Genomic DNA, 18,479 nt, shown 5'->3' on the forward strand with positions numbered 1-18,479 from the left:
GCTATAGAGAAAAGGCAACTCTTACAAATGGTAGACTTACCAATTTAATAAAGTTAGATCAAAACTGAATCTATGTCTGCATGATCACATAATGATCATATTCTACATAACTGAACCGAATATAATAGCATAGTATAACATTACTGTAAGACAAAAACACCACTGCATTTTTCCCTCATGGGGCCAATACACAACAGTGTGCGCCACAAGGCAAAATACTTGACTATGCTACAGTTGGTTCACACCATCTGCTCTAAAATTCGCTCACTGTACATCATTAAAAACAACACTGTAGGCTACTTCTAAACAACACTGTATAACAAGATCTAAATGCATATCCCCATGAAACTGATTGAGATCAAATGGTTGGTATGCAAATGCTGCATGAAAGTTTTACTGGTAAAACTTAAAGAATTATCATTCAGGATTGACAGTTGGAAATGTGAAGGGAAGACCACAACCATGTGTGTTAATAAGTAGAGGTAAAGAAACAGATGCGTAGAACGTGATCCGCACATGCGCAGTAGCTTCGGGACCTTTAGTCCGGGAAAAAGGGTTTGGGAAAAAAGGTTCGAGAAAGGTTGGATCAGCAGCCACTCCGTATATTTGTAATGACCGCTATAAGGCCACACCACTATTGTTGGGGTACGCCCACACCATTCCAACACACAAAATCTGCTTTTTAACATACTTAATTGCCATTTATTGGAAGGAAAACTATTTCACTCATATTTGAATTAATAATAGGCCATATTTCATAGAAATCTGGAAAGACTGGACAGTTACTTAAAAGTCGCTACAATGCTTCGGCCCATATTATCTTTTTTGTGACCATAGTTTTAGGAGAAACCCACCACCTCAAACAAAGCATAACTAAACACTTGTTTTAGGAGATTGCCAAGCCGGCCGCCACATACTTGGTGAGTCACCACTCTTACTCAACTTACTTTTTTCTCGGTTACGTAGCGTTGAATATTGGTAGTAACGTTCTCCATATACATTCCTACAAGACTACAACACCCAGAATTATGTCAGGAACAAGACAATAACAATTGCATTGATGTGATGGGTTAATCTTTGCTTTCATACTTTCTTATGTGTGAATTGAAAAAGTCCCATAGTAATTTAGAATAATTATTTTAAAATTGTTCAATGGTAGTCTATTGCTATTACCATATATTGAATAATAAATTAAGAATCAATATATTTCTAGAGAACTTGAGGATACAGAGAAAAGAATCCATCAGTAAATGTCCATGTTTACAAAAACTAAACATGATACATTTGGGAAAAGAAACATTCCAATTGACATTGATGATCTATTGTAAATAGGGCTACACAATTGTTTTATTTATTCTAGAGGTAATTGTAATATTGGCCATTTGAAACAATGTAATCACAACACAAAGAGGTTCAGTAACTTCATGATACTCAGTTGTAACTTGAAAGTCCAAACTGAGCTAGATTTATCCAGAGTAAACTAAGAAAATGTAGACACCCAAAAGCACACATGCACCAACCTTCATCTTCTAGCACTACATCCTGTTTTCCCCCCAGTAGCCTGAGTTTGGCATATGGTGAGGTTTAAGGGTTGTATCCTACAACTGAGATGATTGTTAATATAAACAATCGAGAATAATTCAGTTGCAGCAACATTATGACATGGTATATGTCAAATGTTTGTTTGATGCGTGTGTCAACATGCAAAATGACAACATGGGCAATATCAAGACATTGAATACATTTTAAGGTTTCAACTTTAACATTTGTCAGTGTTCATAAAATGTCAATCTGCAATAGCTTTTCGAATAACAGCGTACCAAGGCATGATGTGGTACAGAAGGCCAAACTATTGAAGGAAAATTGGCACTTAAAAACCATCCATTGGATCGATGTCAATGGGGATCACGCACGCATTTTAAATTGGATACTAAATTGGTAATTAATTTAAGGAAACATATCATCGATGTAGCCTATACTTGTCAATTGAAAAATATAAAACAAATCGGCCTGGTGTTAATTGACCATGCAGATTTAATTTAGAATAGATAGCATAAATGACTATGGCTGATGGATTTAGGCTATATTACCCAATAATATACCTACGGGTTTGCGTGTTGGGGTGACTTGTACTGAGTGATAGAAGTCTGGAAGGACTCTCTTCTTCACTTTTCGTTTTCTCACAGTTGTAGATGAGTCACTTTGATGCTCACTCTCGGGAATTTCGACAAGAGGCTTTTCCTCTGCAACTCGAGCGCGCGCCCTCCTGGCATGGAGCGGGCTGTGCCTGAAGCCCTGTAAAAACATGGCACATCATGTCCAAAAGGAGAGAGAAAAATATGCTGAAATCGTTTAATATGCTTGAGACATATAACTATTTGGATGATCAATATATTATTATGAATCACACGGACACATTTTACTATTAATGGATGAAACTGGGATTTTGTATAGCTACACGTTCTAATAGTATAATCATGTAATTAAGTACACTGAACAACAATATAAATGCAACATGTACAGTGTTGGTCCCATGTTTCATGAGCTGAAATAAAATATCCCAGAAATGTTCCATTTGTACAAAATGCTTATTTCTCTTAAATTTTGTGCACACATTTGTTTACATCTCTGTTAGTGATCATTTATTCTTTGCCAAGACAATACATCCACCTGACAAGTGTGGCATATCAAGAAGCTGCATAATCATTACACAGGTGCACCTTGTGCTGGGGGACAATAAAAGGCCACTCTAAAGTGTGCAGTTTTATCACACAACACAACGCCACAGATGTCTCAAGTTGAGGGAGTGTGCAATTGGCATGCTGACTGCAGGAATGTCCACCAGAACGGTTGCCAGATAATTTTATGTTAATTTCTCTACCAGAAACATTGTTTTAGAGACTGCAAACCATGTGTAACCAAGCCAGCCCAGGACCTCCACATCCGGCTTCTTCACCTGCGGGATTGTCTGATACCAGCCACCCAGACAGCTGATGAAACTGTGGGTTTGCACAACTGAAGAATTTCTGCACAAACTGTCAGAATCCATCTCAGGGAAGCTCATCTGCGTGCTTGTCATCATCACCAGGGTCTTGACCTGACTGCAGTCCGGCACCGTAACCGACTTCAGTGGGCAAATGCTCACCTTCGATGTTGAAACCACGGATGAATCCCAGTTTCAACTGTACCGGGCAGATGGCAGACAGAGTGTATGGCGTTGTGTGGGTGAATGGTTTACTGATGTCAACATTGTGAACAGAGTGCCCCATGGTGGCGGTGGGGTTATGGTATGGGCAGGCATAAGCTATGGACAATGGACACAATTGGATTTTATCAATAGCAATTTCAATGCCCAGAGATACTGTAACGAGATCCCGAGGACCATTGTCGTGCCATTCAGTCTGTGCCATTTCGTCATGTTTCTGCATGATAATGCACGGCCCCATGTCGCAAGGATCTGCACACAACTCCTGGAAGCTGCACATTTCCCAGTTCTTCCATGGCCTGCATGCTCACTAGACATGTCACCCATTGAGCATGTTTGGGATTCTCTGGATCAATGTGTATGACAGCATGTTCCAGTTCTCGCCAATATCTAGCAACTTCGAACAACCATTGAAGAGGAGTGGGACAACATTCCACAGGCCACAAATAACAGCCTGATCAACTCTATGAGAAGATGTGTCACGCTGCATGAGGCAAATAGCAGTCACATCAGATACCGACTGGTATTCTGATCCATGCTCCTACCTTTTTTAAAGTATCTGTAACCAACAGATGTATATGTGTGTTCCCAGTCATGTGAAATACATAGATTAGGGCCTAATGCATTTATTTCAATTGACTGATTTCCTTATATGAACTGTAACTCAGTAAAATCTTTGAAATTGTTGCATGTTGCGTTTATATTTTTGTTCAGTGTAGTTGGTTTTTAATGTACAATTTGTTTAAGCCTATATTAGGCATATTTTGACATTTTTCATTACAACGTGGATTCTTTTTTCAGAATTACAGTCAAACTGCAGAAAGTGCAGAATCAGTCACTTTATTTATTGATCACACATGCGCAATGCGCATAACACTATGTCTAACAATAGCACACCAACAACTCCAAAAAGTATACCGGTAAAGTATAATAAAAGTAACACAGAGCACCATTATACTTCCTTCACAATATATAAATAAAAAATGGCTACTTACTGACCTTGACAGAAGTAATAGCCTAACCAATGATTGATTACCTCTGATCGAAAATGATGCGTCCGGAGACCAGCTTCTAGGACAAATAAAACACTCGGATACCTTCAAACACACCACATATGAGGCCTGTTGTCTATGGCTACATTTAGGATATCATAATGATATCATAGGATACCATTAGACAAATTAATACTGTGTACGTTACAGTACACTTGTGAATAAGGTGGACAAGATACATTTGCACACTGACAGTAGCCTAATAGATGATTTCATCCTCAAGGCTATGCACATAGAAGTCTAAACTCTATAGGCTATGTTTTTCTGCTGAAAATAATGGCAATTCAAGTGTGTCAAGTCGCTAAGAATAGCACATGGTACAGTTTAGGTTATAACCTATTTAACAGGTTATCGTGTGAAAATGATTGAACATATAACAGACATGCCACGCATTTGGTTTGGTGGATTAGCCGCACTGCTTGGAGATGCTGACGCCTCTACTCACCGCGACTCCTTGAGCGCCCTGAATGCACGGATTTAATAGGATGTTTCCCGTTACGAAGCCTCCGATGCCAGCAACAGAAAAAGAGAATTGTTGCAATAGTTCCCACCAATAGCAGCAACAATAACAAAACAACTTGAATACTATACGGTCTCAATAAAACCAAAAACGCCGCAGCAATCATTATAAAACGCGATGTAGGGCAGCGCCTTTTCCACACAGATATCCGGCTCCACGTATGCTGCCCTAAATGCTGAAAGCGAACCAATATATTGACACAGGATATAGTGAATTTCTCATCGCAGCCTGAAACATGGGCTAGGCTACAGACTATTCTACAGTTCTATTGATTTCAATAACGTATTTTAAAGCATCAATCCATGACTCAGCCGAAGAGCTTTTTACAACTCAAGCAGGGGGAGTAAGCATCATGCATCTCTGAGCTCAGCACAGCAAAGATGTTGCAGATGGAAGATATTTAAAGGTGTCAGCCCGGGAATCATGATCAGTCTCTATCATTAACCTGCTTAAATGTATGGTCTCCGATACACGATTAGAATACTGTAGGATGAAAAAAGGCCATTTAGGCTATAAGACTAGGCTGTAATAACACATAGGCCTAGTATAGGCCCATTTGTCATGAAATTACTCTGCTAAATAGAAAATTGCTAGTAGGCCAGCTGGCTAAGATAAAGCACAGAGGACGTTTTGACATTGATTATTTGACATGGAATGAAAATTATGTTCAATAATTTATATTTTTTACTAAAAGATCAAATGTGTATTTTTTTCCAAGAAAAATAATTGCCTTCCTAATTAATGAATTAATTAATGACGAGGACGATTTATTTTTCCTCTTTTCCCCACAATGCGGCTGCAACCCCGCCGTGAGCCTTTCATTAGAACTCCATATCCCAGGAACACCCGCAGGAGATCAACAATCCCTTTTGCGCGAAAACGCAATTTTGTGAGTGTCTACTCGTGCTTATTATTTTCATATTTTACCTTAACGATAATTAGCTAGCTAGTTACTATCGAACTAGTTGGCTAGTTATATTGTTTACCGAATATGTGCATACATTTAGAGATCTAGCTACCGAACTGATTGCTGTGCACTAACCTGCCAACTATCGTTAGCTAGCTAGCTAGCTAAATACAGTAAGCAAGCTGTCTAACGTGTTTTCTTCGACATTTCAACTAGCTAGTCAGCATAAGTGTTGGAGCAGTCATTCACACTAGTACTAGAAGGGATTATAGCTAACTAGTCTTGAACCCACACGCGATGGCAGATTGGAGTAGGTTTGCATGAAAACAAACAATTGTTAAATTGTAGCTAGATAGCGAACGTTAACATTGTAACAATGTAGCCATTTGTCATCCGCCCAGCCAGACATAATACTGAAGACGTTGATAGATAATAATTTTGACAACGTTGTTGATTATCTGTGCGATTTGGTTGAGTTGTCTGTTTTTTCATGTAATTATTTTCTCCAGATAAAATCAATGTCCTCCCCAATTGGAGCAAATGATGATGAAGATGAGGTGGAGTTTGTGTCAGTAAGTGATTTGTCATTTGTAGGAACAAGGTTCAAAGGTTTCTCTACTAGCTATGTTGCCATTCACCTTTCCAGGAAAGTTAGGGGTAATAATTAACATTACACATTTTCATCCAATGTATTAGTTTAAATGAAATTGACCATCACTTGGTTAGTGTGAGTCAGTATATTTTTATACAACTGTCAAGAAAAAAAACAGACCTTTTAAGACAGTGTCCAAAAGAGTCAAGTGTTTGAATGACACAGTATCAGACAGTGTCTCATCCATTTAACTATCTCGTTTTAGGAGGCTCCACTCAGACCTGTACTGGAATGTATTGATTTACTGAGTGATGGGGAAGACGATGGAAGTTTACCCACAGCCGAGACAGTGAGTGTGTCAAGTGAAAGATAATAATACATTTAATACAAACTGTAATGACATGGAAAGGTGGTTGGAAGACCAGTTCAAAAAAGTTACATGTTATTGTTATGTATGTAATATGTTTTTGTGTACCTTTTTTGTATTATTGTTAAGATTGAAGATGAGATTGACCGACAGAAAGCTCAGGTCACCTCCACTTTGGACAGATTAGCTCGCCAAGTGGCTGTGGCGAATAAGGAAAGAGTAGAGAAGTGTAAAGCCTTCAAGGTAAGGACAAAATGTAAAACTGGTATGATCATATTAGCCATTGCAGCTTGTGTATTTGTCTTTTGTGGGTGCTATTGTCTCTTTTCACAGTTCTTCATATTGGTCATGTCAATGCTTGCCTTATTTCAGGAGAAGCAAATCTCACAAAAGGCTCATGGACGGCAGGAGCTGGCATTTAGTCCCAATGGTAACGCATACGACGCCAAGCACTGTGTGGATATGTGGTTAAAGATGCCAGGTAATGTATTCTAGTTAGCCTTGGAAGTTTTTTAAAATTCTTTACTTCAGATCTGGGCCCGTGTTCAAAACTGATCCTAGATCAGCACTCTTAAACTGAGATGCTTTGTGAACACGGCCCAGGAGTTAGCGCTACAGGCATACAATTTCATTTAATTTGGTAGAAAAGCAGGATCTCAGTCTTACCATTGTCTGTTCTTAGGTGTGAAACCTGGGGTCATCAATACTGGAGCTAGCTGGAGACGCAGACAGGTCCCCTTTCCCACCAGTAGCTCATCCACACATACCTGTCCAGTGATCAACTGTGGTCGGGTTTATGACAACGTACCTCTCCTAGAAGGTCACTTGAAAAGGTTAAATTATGAGATTTCTATTTCTATATCCATTATACATAATAAACAACCTACTTTTAATTTAGCCCTGAGAACCTTTTTTTTCTGTCTGCAGGTTTGACCACTCTCCTTGTGACCCGACCATCTACCTGAAAGGAAGCTCAACCAAGCTGTTTGCTTGCGTTGCTTGTGGTCTTAATTTTGAAACCAAAGAAGCTTGGAAGGTGCATCAGCAGTCAAAGGTTGGTTATGCCTGTAAAATCAACTACTGTTAGAAATGGCTGCACTTTCAATTGTGTTCAGTCACCGCTGTCATTCAAATGTGCTCTATGCAGTAATTATACCTACCAATAGCCCTAAAGTAAAGGAATCAAATACCATTAGGGAAAAATTGAATTTCTGAATGCCGTTTTGGTAGTCCGGTCGACCACCTTCACACAGTGGTGCCTTCCTGTTTGGTTCTCAGTAGGAGGTTGAAAACATAAACAGTGTAACAATACTTCACATTCCTGCAACATATTTTGTTATTGGATGGAGGACCTCAAAATGATCACTAAGAAAATAGTGTTGACATCTATCACTACCAAAGCAGTAGAGCGCAGCATTTAGCTGTGACCCAAATAAAAAATGGAATGTTATTTTATTTGTCACATGCTTTGTAAACAGTTGTAGACTAACAGTGAAAATACTTACGGGTCCTTTTCCAGCAATGCAGAGAAAAATATCAAATGTGTGTGCATATAGTCAGTACAAGAGAGTTGGTGCAAAAAAGGGTCAATGCCGGTAGTCCGGGTAGCCATTTGATTAGCTATTTAGCAGCCTTGTTTAGCAGTCTTATGGTTGGGGTAGAAGTTGTTCAGGGTTTTGTTGGTTCCAGACTGTGCACTGGTCTTGCTAGCCTTGCGGTAGCAGAGAGAACAGCCCATTGTCAATTTTTTGCGACTTCCTCTGGGGGGAGGGGGTCCGAATCCGATTATTGGGGTGGACAACTTACTGATATATCTGCCGAAATGCTGTTTTACAGCGAGGAACTGAAAATTAGTAATTTTCCCCACATGGAATTTTCATAAATTGCCATCCAAAAGAGCAATTGTCCAATAACTATGCTTCAAATGTTGATTTCATACATTGTGACAAAAATATGAAAGCAACAATTTCAAAGATTTAACTGTGTTACAGTTCATATAAAGAAATCAGTCATTTGAAATAATTCATTAGGCCCTAATCTATGGATTTCACATGATTGGGCAGGGGTGCAGCCATGGGGTGGGCCTGGGAGGGCATTTTCACTTAGGGGTGTACTCACTTTTGTTGCCAGCGGTTTAGACATTAATGGCTGTGTTGAGTTATTTTGAGGGGACAGCAAATTTACACTGTTATACAAGCTGTACACTCACTACTTTACATTGTAGCAAAGTGTCATTTCTTCAGTGTTGTCACATGAAAAGATATACTAAAATATTTACAAAAATGTGAGGGGTGTACTCACTTTTGTGATATACTGTATATCCATGACCTTGTTCAGCCATGACTCTGAGAAATAGGATAGTCTCAAACTAGTTTGTTCTTCAGTGATTGCCATACAATTTTGTCTCTTAAACTAAAATAAGGATATTAAAGTATTAATTTATTTTCAACCACAGATGTTGGATACAGATTTCAATCCAGACAAAGTCTTAAATTTGTACTGTGTGTAACAATTCTCTATTCTTATTTTCTTAAGCTGCCCTTCCCTGATGAAGACCATGACCACACTCAGACCTGCCAGCCGATCGTGTGCTTCGCCTGCCCTGCCTGCTATCTCCTCTTTTACATCAGGGATGAGTGCCTCCAGCATATGTCGGCCAAAAACCACTTCTCTCAGTCCATCGTCATGAGTGGTAAGCCTCAACTGCCTGTTCCACTGTAAAATCATCTTTAGTCATATATATATATACAGTGAGAGAAAAAAGTATTTGATCCCCTGCTGATTTTGTACGTTTGCCCACTGACAAAAATTATCAGTCTATAATTTTAATGGTAGGTTTATTTGAACAGTGAGAGACAGAATAACAACAAAAACATCTAGAAAAACGCATGTCAAATGTTAGAAATTGATTTGCATTTTGATGAGGGAAATAAGTATTTGACCCCCTCTCAATCAGAAAGATTTCTGGCTCCCAGGTGTCTTTCATACAGGTAACGAGCTGAGATTAGGAGCACACTCTTAAGGGGAGTGCTCCTAATCTCAGTTTGTTACCTGTATAAAAGACACCTGTCCACAGAAGCAATCAATCAGATTCCAAACTCTCCACCATGGCCAAGACCAAAGAGCTCTCCAAGGATGTCAGGGACAAGATTGTAGACCTACACAAGGCTGGAATGGGTTACAAGACCATCGCCAAGCAGCTTGGTGAGAAGGTGACAACAGTTGATGCGATTATTCGCAAATGGAAGAAACACAAAAGAACTTTAAATCTCCCTCGGCCTGGGGCTCCATGCAAGATCTCACCTCGTGGAGTTGCAATGATCATGAGAACGGTGAGGAATCAGCCCAGAACTACATGGGAGGATCTTGTCAATGATCTCAAGGCAGCTGGGACCATAGTCACCAAGAAAACAATTGGTAACCCACTACGCCGTGAAGGACTGAAATCCTGCAGCGCCCGCAAGGTCCCCCTGCTCAAGAAAGCACATATACATGCCCGTCTGAAGTTTGCCCATGAACAGCTGAATGATTCAGAGGACAACTGGGTGGAAGTGTTGTGGTCAGATGAGACCAAAATTGAGCTCTTTGGCATCAACTCAACTCGCCGTGTTTAGAGGAGGAGGAATTCTGCCTATGACCCAAAGAACACCATCCCCACCGTCAAACATGGAGGTGGAAACATTATGATTTGGGGGTGTTTTTCTGCTAAGGTGACAGGACAAATTCACCGCATCAAAGGGACGATGGACGGGGCCATGTACCGTCAAATATTGGGTGAGAACCTCCTTCGCTCCTCCAGGGTATTGAAAATGGGTCGTGGATGGGTATTCCAGCATGACAATGACCCAAAACACACAGCCAAAGCAACAAAGGAGTGGCTCAAGAAGAAGCACATTAAGGTCCTGGAGTGGCCTAGCCAGTCTCCAGACCTTAATCCCATAGAAAATCTGTGGAAGGAGCTGATGGTTCGAGTTGCCAAACGTCAGCCTCGAAACCTTAATGACTTGGAGAAGATCTGCAAAGAGGAGTGGGACAAAACCCCTCCTGAGATGTATGCAAACCTGGTGGCCAACTACAAGGAATGTCTGACCTCTGATTGCCAACAAGGGTTTTGCCACCAAGTACTAAGTCATGTTTTGCAGAGGGGTCAAATACTTATTTCCCTCATTAAAATGCAAATCAATTTATAACATTTTTGAAGTGCGCTTTTCAGGATTTTTTTTGTTATTTTGTCTCTCACTGTTCAAATAAACGTACCATTTAAAATTATAGACTGATCATAACTTTGTCAGTGTACAAATATATATATATATATTTACAAGGATATTAATCAGTGTCAGCGCTAGATATTACGCACCGGGTAATTTGTATTTAGGCAGGAAGAGCAAATATTTGGGGCATATGGACTTTTTTAATGCAGTTTGTCATTTCTATAGAGCAAATATTTTGTGTGAATGAATAGTGCTTGGTCAGGATAACAGCCAATACACTGCTATAAAATACCTTTTTATTTGTCACATGCACTGATTACAATCTTACCATGAAATGCTTACTTAACCATTTCTTGCGCTGCATTGTTGGTTATTTCTTTGTATCCTCCATTGAAACGTGTAACCAGATATTTTGTTCTCTTTCTGGATAAAAGAAACTAAAGGGACAGCATTGCCAGTTCCTTTCCCACGATATGCAAAGAATCGTCTCATTGCTTTGTGTAAGGAAGTTTCATTCAGCGTGAGATGTACGACATGCCAGAAGGGGCTTAACTCACACATGGAAGCACAGGCCCACTTCAAGTAAGTTTATACCGGTATGTGTTATTAGTATACTTTTAAAGTCAGTATGGTGTTAATGTACATGCAATTACATGGTTGTTAAATAGGCAGTGTAGGTACATATTGTTACACACTGATTTATTGTCTTATACACAGACAAACAAAAATAACCATGGACATACATATTTAACACATCATTGATTTATAGAGAGTGGCACCCTCTTTCCAATAGCTAAAAATACAAAGCTTCTGCACATGTGCGGGATTCCCTACTTTACACAGTCTCTGCTCTACTTGTTCGGCTGCCCAGAGAACAGGCTACTCTGGTGAATTTCAGTGATGAATGGTGCTCGCTTAATGAAGTTCGATCAAAGCTGAATCAATGTCTGCAAGAGCCTTTGGCACCGCAGCCTCGGCCTTGATTATAACCCTCACTTCCATCATATGGATAATAGGGCTTTGACGATACCAGTATTGCAAAATTCTTTGCATGGCAAAAATGGAAATATGTAATATATTGTGTGCTGTAGCTTGGAAAATAAATAAATGTGACTCTGGATCACAACATAATGATGTTTGTTTCCAACATTCGGGCTGTTTTCCTAAAGAAGTTTTGTTGCCTTGCCACGATACTAATGAGCAATATTGGTATCGTTCCGGCCCTAATGGATAGATCTCATTTGTAATTTTGTTAATGTTATCTCTGCTTGTTGTTTGTTCCCTTCTGCCTCAGTGTGCAGTGCAGACAGGGCGCTGCCAAGGCTGAGGCAGAGAAAACAGTGGTGCAGGTCATGAAACAACTACAAGTGCTGGGCCAGTGCACTGTGTGTTGCAAACTGTTCCTCAACCAAGGTGATGTTGAGAGGCATAAAGAATTGAGTCAACACAATACTGAGGTCAACTGCACCATGGAAAAGGCAATTCTGCTCTATAGCAATTTCTATGAAATCCAACACGCCAAGAGGGCTGCAGCGACTTCATGGCCTAAACAGTCAAAAGGTCCTGTAACCCCCTCTCAGAAGAGGGACAAGGAGAGAGGTGATTCTGTTGGATCCCCAGCCAAGCGCCAGAGATGCAGGGGAGCTTTGAATGGCAGCGCTGGGCCCTCAAGGAGTTGCTTGATAGTGGCATGGTTTTGTGAGTGTGGCCAGCGCTTTTCAGAGGAGGCCATGGCCAGCAAACACCTTTTTGCTGCCAATCATATCTTCCATCAATGTGGCGTGTGTGGAAAGCATATGGGCGAGTCGTCCATCACTCGCCTGCACATGAGCCGTTTTCACGGCGGTGCCCACCTCTCAAACTTCCTCTTTCACTGCCGGCTGTGCAAGGTTGACATGCCGCGTCACGAGGACATCCTGTTGCATGTGTCAGAGGCCCACAGTGGACACACTTACTTCAGGGAGAGAGCGGTATCGGACGAGGAGCCTGCTCCCATTCCCTATGCCAAACCCTCCACCAGTGGCAGACCCAGTGCCCTCACTGATATCAGGACTAGAACTACAACTCCCACACCTCTTCCCAAACAGGACGAGAGGTGGATTTGCAGGATGTGTGAAGACATCTTTAACTCGGAGCGAGCTGTGCACAAGCACTGCAGAGACGTGAGCAACCACAGTTTCCAGAGATTTTCCTGTGGCCACTGCCCACAGAAGTACTTCAAGGAGGCCACAGTACGCAGGCACTGTGTGAACGAGCACAGCAACCAAATAGTGACGCGGTACTTCTGCGGGCTCTGTGACAGCATGGAGTATGACACTGAGGGGGAGTTCCAAGAGCACTATAGGGGCCTTCACAGTAAGGACTACTACCGCATGGATGAGCCTGAGGTTGATAGACCCATTGAGGCCGAAAACTCCAACTCCAGTCCATTGGCAACAGCCAGTGAAAGGCATGAATGTCTGTGTCCATGCATGTCATCAGAAAAGGACAAAGCTGAAAGGAAGGCTACCTTCACACGATGCATGAAGAGGCTATCCAGTGAAGACAAATGCAGCTACGTGTGTGTTCCATGCGACGTCCAGGTGTCCTCCTTTGCCCAGATAAAGACTCATGTCCACACTCAACACAAAGCCTTGGGGCTAGAGAATACCTTTGACGTGGTGTGTGGATCCTGTCAGGAGAGTCATAAGGACGTTCCCAGTTTCCATAACCACTACCACTCCCAGCACTGCCCTCTGGAGCCTTGCTCGAGCTCCAGGGATGGAGGTGAGAGTCGTATGGGGAAGGCAGCAGCTTCCTCTGCTGTCAAGACACTGGTTGCTATGGAGATCAAACCAGAAGTGAATGGCAAGTCTGCTTTGGACTATCTTCCATGATTAATTTCCACTGCACTGACCTTCCTGCTCTTAGAAAACTGATTTGATTTATTACTGTATTTTTATTTTATAGAGGAGGAGTTTGAAGATGTGAAACATGCCATTGCTATGAACTTGGATGAGGTCAGAGATGACACTGAAGCTCATGGAGGTGATGATTATTTTCTTGTCTTCCCATCTGTTCAGTGATTTGGTAAATGACATCTGCCGTAGCCATTATATAGCTATAGAAGGTTTCTTGGAAATGTTGGGGTTTTTAAACCGAGAATCTCTTGTTTTTTGTAAATTTTCCTTGTTTCAGGTGAATCTGATAAGGAGATGAAGCGTGCCTTGGCTTTAAGTGTGGAAGAAGCAAGAGAGCCAACTGACTTTGATATTGGTGTGTAACACCTTAACTTATCTTTGTTTATTTGAGGATCTTTTCATTAGTTACATTTGCTTTAACTGTTTGCACGATGCCTTGTTTGAATGTCCAGAAAGGTTCTGTCTGTCAGCTTTGAAGCTGTTGCCCAGGCCATGTAGGTGTAGCAAAATAAAAACAAGATGATACTTCTCTTTTTTACCAGCATTACATGCTTGAAGAATAACCTCGGTGTGAGTATGTCTAATCAAATCATAGTAACATTAAATGCACACTGGGACATTCAGATAGTTGGTGGTTTGTAGTTGCTGTAGAGAACTGTGTGAACACTTTGGATGGTTTTGAGATTGTCACAACACTAGACACTGACCAAGTTATGTGCTGCAGCATGTCTTATTGAAGTCTGTTTCCCCTTCCTTCCCAACATATCTTCACAGAGATGGAGGAAGCACTCAAAAGAAGCCTTTTGGAATACTGATCAGCGAATGTTATTTTCTGGGAACCTGTCATTCATTTGGTTTATGGCATTTTATGTTTTATGTGTGACATATCAGCTACTTTCAACAACACGTCAAGACAGGGTTGGACCGATGTGATTACACAGTAATAACTGTAGTAACAACATTATTTGTGAACTATAAAGATTGAGGCATACCATGTATGCATCTTTATCACATGTTCTTTTTATTTTATTTAATAAAGATGTTTAATTATTTTCTCTTTCTTTGATGTTAAAATTTAAATCATTGTGGCTGTCTGGTTATTGTCAAATAAATTAGCGATGGTTCCCGTCCCAAATTTTTTTAGCATACTTGTGGCACAGTCGATGCCACGCATGGCAACAGGCCAGGAGGTGGAGGGTTCGCCGAACACCACTGACGAGCTAACTCCCTGCCTATTTCATTACATTACAGATCAAAGCCGTCTGCAGACAATGATCAGCTAGGTAGAAATCAGATGTTCAACATTTTGATGCTATATATATGCAACAAATGTTCCACTTACCGGTATCTGTGCCAATGGACCACACAACCAAAAAGCGAAGCAAACTGACTTTGTCGCTTTAATATCAGGGTTTGCATTTTCAACAACAGAATGAAAGACTGTCAATCTCAACAAACAGAAAATGGGCCTACAATCCTCCTTACCTTGTAGGTCTACTCAGCATCGAAGACTTGGCTTGACAATTTCTTAATGTCATTACACTTTTCTGTATTTTGTAACATGTCTCTCCATCAAATAGCCTCTGCACAGTTCTGATGCTGAAATTATATTTTGGACAAACGTGCGTAGCTAGCCTACTGGAGACGAAGTAGCCTAATCAGAGCCAAACATTGTGACTGGTTGTATTTATGCCACACATAAAGCATGCTTGCTACTGTGGCTTTCTAGACCTTACAAACTGGAAAGTAGACCCACAACTGATCCAAATGGAATGAAACATTTAAATCACAGGGTTATTGTGCTGAGTATTCACTTGAAAAAAACAATGTGATTATTCTTGTCAAAGGCGATATGCTCCTTCACAAGAATGTAAACAAATTTGTGCACAACCTTTTAGAGAAATAAGCTTTTTGTGCGTATTGAACATTTCTGGAATATTTTATTTCAGCTCCTGTAACATGGGACCAACACTTTACATGTTGCGTTTATATTTTTGTTCAGTATATATTCATATCACAGGTAGCCTTTGCAAATATGAGCAAATTAGCTCATTGTGTTATACAGTGAACAGCGCGAAGTTAAATTCAATGTGTTGTATTGAGTGGAAGTGTATCAGTGAGATGTTTTATGTGAAGCGCATAACATTTTTTTAATTTAATATATATTTTTAAGCGCATAACATTTAGAAAACGGGAACAAGTGTCGGGGGACGGGGCGAACGGCCAATCTGATTTTTTTTGCGACGCTACTCTGTTTAGTGATACTTGGCCTGGTATCGTATCATTAGTAAAATGTTGGTATCATGACAACACTAGCCTATTGTTTTATTGGTTTTACTTTCCTAAAACAAGAATTGTCTACCTCAAAGTTCAGCGGTCATTGATTTGAGCACAAAATGCATCAGGGCACTGTATGCATATACTGTGCCTTCGGAAAGTATTCAGACCCCTTGACTTTTCCCGATTTTGACAATCTACACACAATACCCCATAATGACAAAGCAAAACTTTTTTTTTTTTTTTTTGCAAATGTGTTCAAGTAAAGGTGCATCCTGTTTCCATTGATCATCTTTGAGATGTTTCAACAACTTGATTGTAGTCCACATGTGGTAAATTCAATTGATTGGACATGATTTGGAAAGGCACACACCTGTATATATAAGGTCCCACAGTTGAGCAAAAACCAAGCCATGGGGTCAAAATAATTGTCTGTATAGGAAAATAACCTCACACTCAACGTCAACAAAACTAAGGAGATGATTGTGGACTTCAGGAAACAGCAGAGGGAACACCCCCCTATTCACATCGATGGAACAGTAGTGGAGAGGGTAGCAAGTTTTAAGTTCCTCGGCATACACATCACAGACAAACTGAATTGGTCCACCCACACAGACAGCATTGTGAAGAAGGCGCAGCAGCGCCTCTTCAACCTCAGGAGGCTGAAAAAATTCGTCTTGTCACCAAAAGCACTCACAACCTTCTACAGATGCACAATCGAGAGCATCCTGGCGGGCTGTATCACCGCCTGGTACGGCAACTGCTCCGCCCACAACCGTAAGGCTCTCCAGAGGGTAGTGAGGTCTGCACAACGCATCACCGGGGGCAAACTACCTGCCCTCCAGGACACCTACACCACCCGATGTTACAGGAAGGCCATAAAGATCATCAAGGACAACAACCACCCGAGCCACTGCCTGTTCACCCCGCTATCATCCAGAAGGCGAGGTCAGTACAGGTGCATCAAAGCTGGGACCGAGAGACTGAAAAACAGCTTCTATCTCACGGCCATCAGACACTAACATTGAGTGGCTGCTGCCAACACACTGACTCAACTCCAGCCACTTTAATAATGGGAATTGATGGGAAATGATGTAAAATATATCACTAGCCACTTTAAACAATGCTACCTAATATAATGTTTACATACCCTACATTATTCATCTCATATGTATACGTATATACTGTACTCTATATCATCTACTGCATCTTTATGTAATACATGTATCACTAGCCACTTTAACTATGCCACTTTGTTTACATACTCATCTCATATGTATATACTGTACTCGATACCATCTACTGCATCTTGCCTATGCCGCTCTGAAACATCACTCATTCGTATATCTTTATGTACATATTCTTTATCCCCTTACACTTGTGTGTATAAGACAGTAGTTTTGGAATTGTTAGTTAGATTACTTGTTGGTTATTACTGCATTGTCGGAACTAGAAGCACAAGCATTTCGCTACACTCGCATTAACATCTGCTAACCATGTGTATGTGACAAATTAAATTTGATTTGATTTTATAAGCGCCAAGACAGGATTGTGTCAAGGCACAGATCTGGGGAAGGGTACCAAAAAATCTCTGCAGCATTAAAGGTGCCCAAGAACACTGTGTCCTCCATCATTCTTAAATGGAAGAAGTTTGGAACCAACAAGACTCTTCCTAGAGCTGGCAGCCCGGCCAAATTGAGCAATTGGGGGGAAGGGCCTTGGTCAGGGAGGTGACCAAGAACCCAATGGTCACTCTGACAGAGCTCTAGAGTTCCTCTGTGGAGATGGGGGAAACTTACAGAAAGATGACCATCTCTGCAGCACTCCGCCAATCAGGCATTTATGATAGAGTGGCCAGATGGAAGCAACTCCTCAGTAAAAGGCACGACAGCCCGCTTGGTGTTTGCCAAAAGGCACCTAAAGGCTCAGACCATGAGAAACAAGATTCTCTGGTCTGATGAAAGCAAGATTGATCTCTTTGGCCTGAATGCCAAGCGTCACGTCTGGAGAAAACCTGGTACCATCCCAGGGTGAAGTATGGTGGTGGCAGCATCATGCTGTGGGGAGGATTTTCAGCGGCAGGGAGACTAGTTAGGATCGTGGGAAAGATGAAGGGAGCAAAGTACTCAATTATCATACTTGAGTAAAGATACCTTAATAGAAAATGACTCATAAAAATCAAAGTCACCCAGACAAATACTTGAATAAAAGTCTACAAGTATTTGGTTTTAAATATACTTAAGTATAAAAAATAAATGGAATTGTTAAAACGTACTGAAGTATCAATTGTGAAAGTATAAATAATTTCAAACCAGACAGCACAATTGTCTTGTTTATTTTTATTGACGGTGAGCCAGGGGCACACTCCAACACTCAGACATCATTTACAAACTAAGCATTTGTGTTTAGTGAGTCTGCCAGATCAGAGGCCGTAGGGATGACTAGGGA

The 18,479-nt window shown here is 40.8% G+C and overlaps 2 protein-coding genes across 4 annotated transcripts in view; one reads left to right on the top strand and one right to left on the bottom strand.

Moving 5' to 3' along the window:
* Positions 1–5,086, bottom strand: part of LOC109898906 (dystonin) — a 190,668-nt gene extending 185,582 nt beyond the window's left edge. Inside the window, exons 1-3 of the mRNA XM_031835453.1 lie at positions 4,703–5,086; positions 4,242–4,273; positions 2,107–2,295 (exon numbers count right to left, since the gene is read on the bottom strand). Coding sequence (XP_031691313.1) covers positions 2,107–2,295; positions 4,242–4,273; positions 4,703–4,883 — 402 coding nt within the window. The 5' untranslated portion in view covers positions 4,884–5,086. The remainder of the gene's footprint in view (positions 1–2,106; positions 2,296–4,241; positions 4,274–4,702) is intronic.
* Positions 5,087–5,553: 467 nt separating this feature from the next.
* Positions 5,554–14,884, top strand: LOC109899858 (E3 SUMO-protein ligase ZNF451). Of its 3 annotated transcripts, XM_031835456.1 has the most exons (14): positions 5,554–5,666; positions 6,194–6,256; positions 6,542–6,625; positions 6,773–6,886; positions 7,016–7,124; positions 7,326–7,476; positions 7,571–7,697; positions 9,179–9,335; positions 11,289–11,436; positions 12,149–13,701; positions 13,804–13,881; positions 14,032–14,109; positions 14,297–14,324; positions 14,529–14,884. In XM_031835456.1, exons 1-13 carry the CDS (start codon positions 5,568–5,570, stop codon positions 14,308–14,310), a joined length of 2,775 nt encoding a protein of 924 aa, XP_031691316.1. In that variant the 5' UTR covers positions 5,554–5,567; the 3' UTR covers positions 14,311–14,324; positions 14,529–14,884. The 3 variants fall into 3 exon arrangements, with proteins under 3 accessions (XP_031691316.1, XP_031691315.1, XP_020351050.1); XM_031835455.1 differs by lacking the exon at positions 14,297–14,324; XM_020495461.2 differs by lacking the exons at positions 5,554–5,666; positions 14,297–14,324 and adding an exon at positions 5,902–5,994 and having other exon boundaries at positions 14,529–14,809.
* The last annotated feature ends 3,595 nt before the right edge of the window (positions 14,885–18,479 follow it).

This window comes from Oncorhynchus kisutch, linkage group LG11 (assembly GCF_002021735.2).
Source record: "Oncorhynchus kisutch isolate 150728-3 linkage group LG11, Okis_V2, whole genome shotgun sequence".
NCBI lineage: Eukaryota > Metazoa > Chordata > Actinopteri > Salmoniformes > Salmonidae > Oncorhynchus > Oncorhynchus kisutch.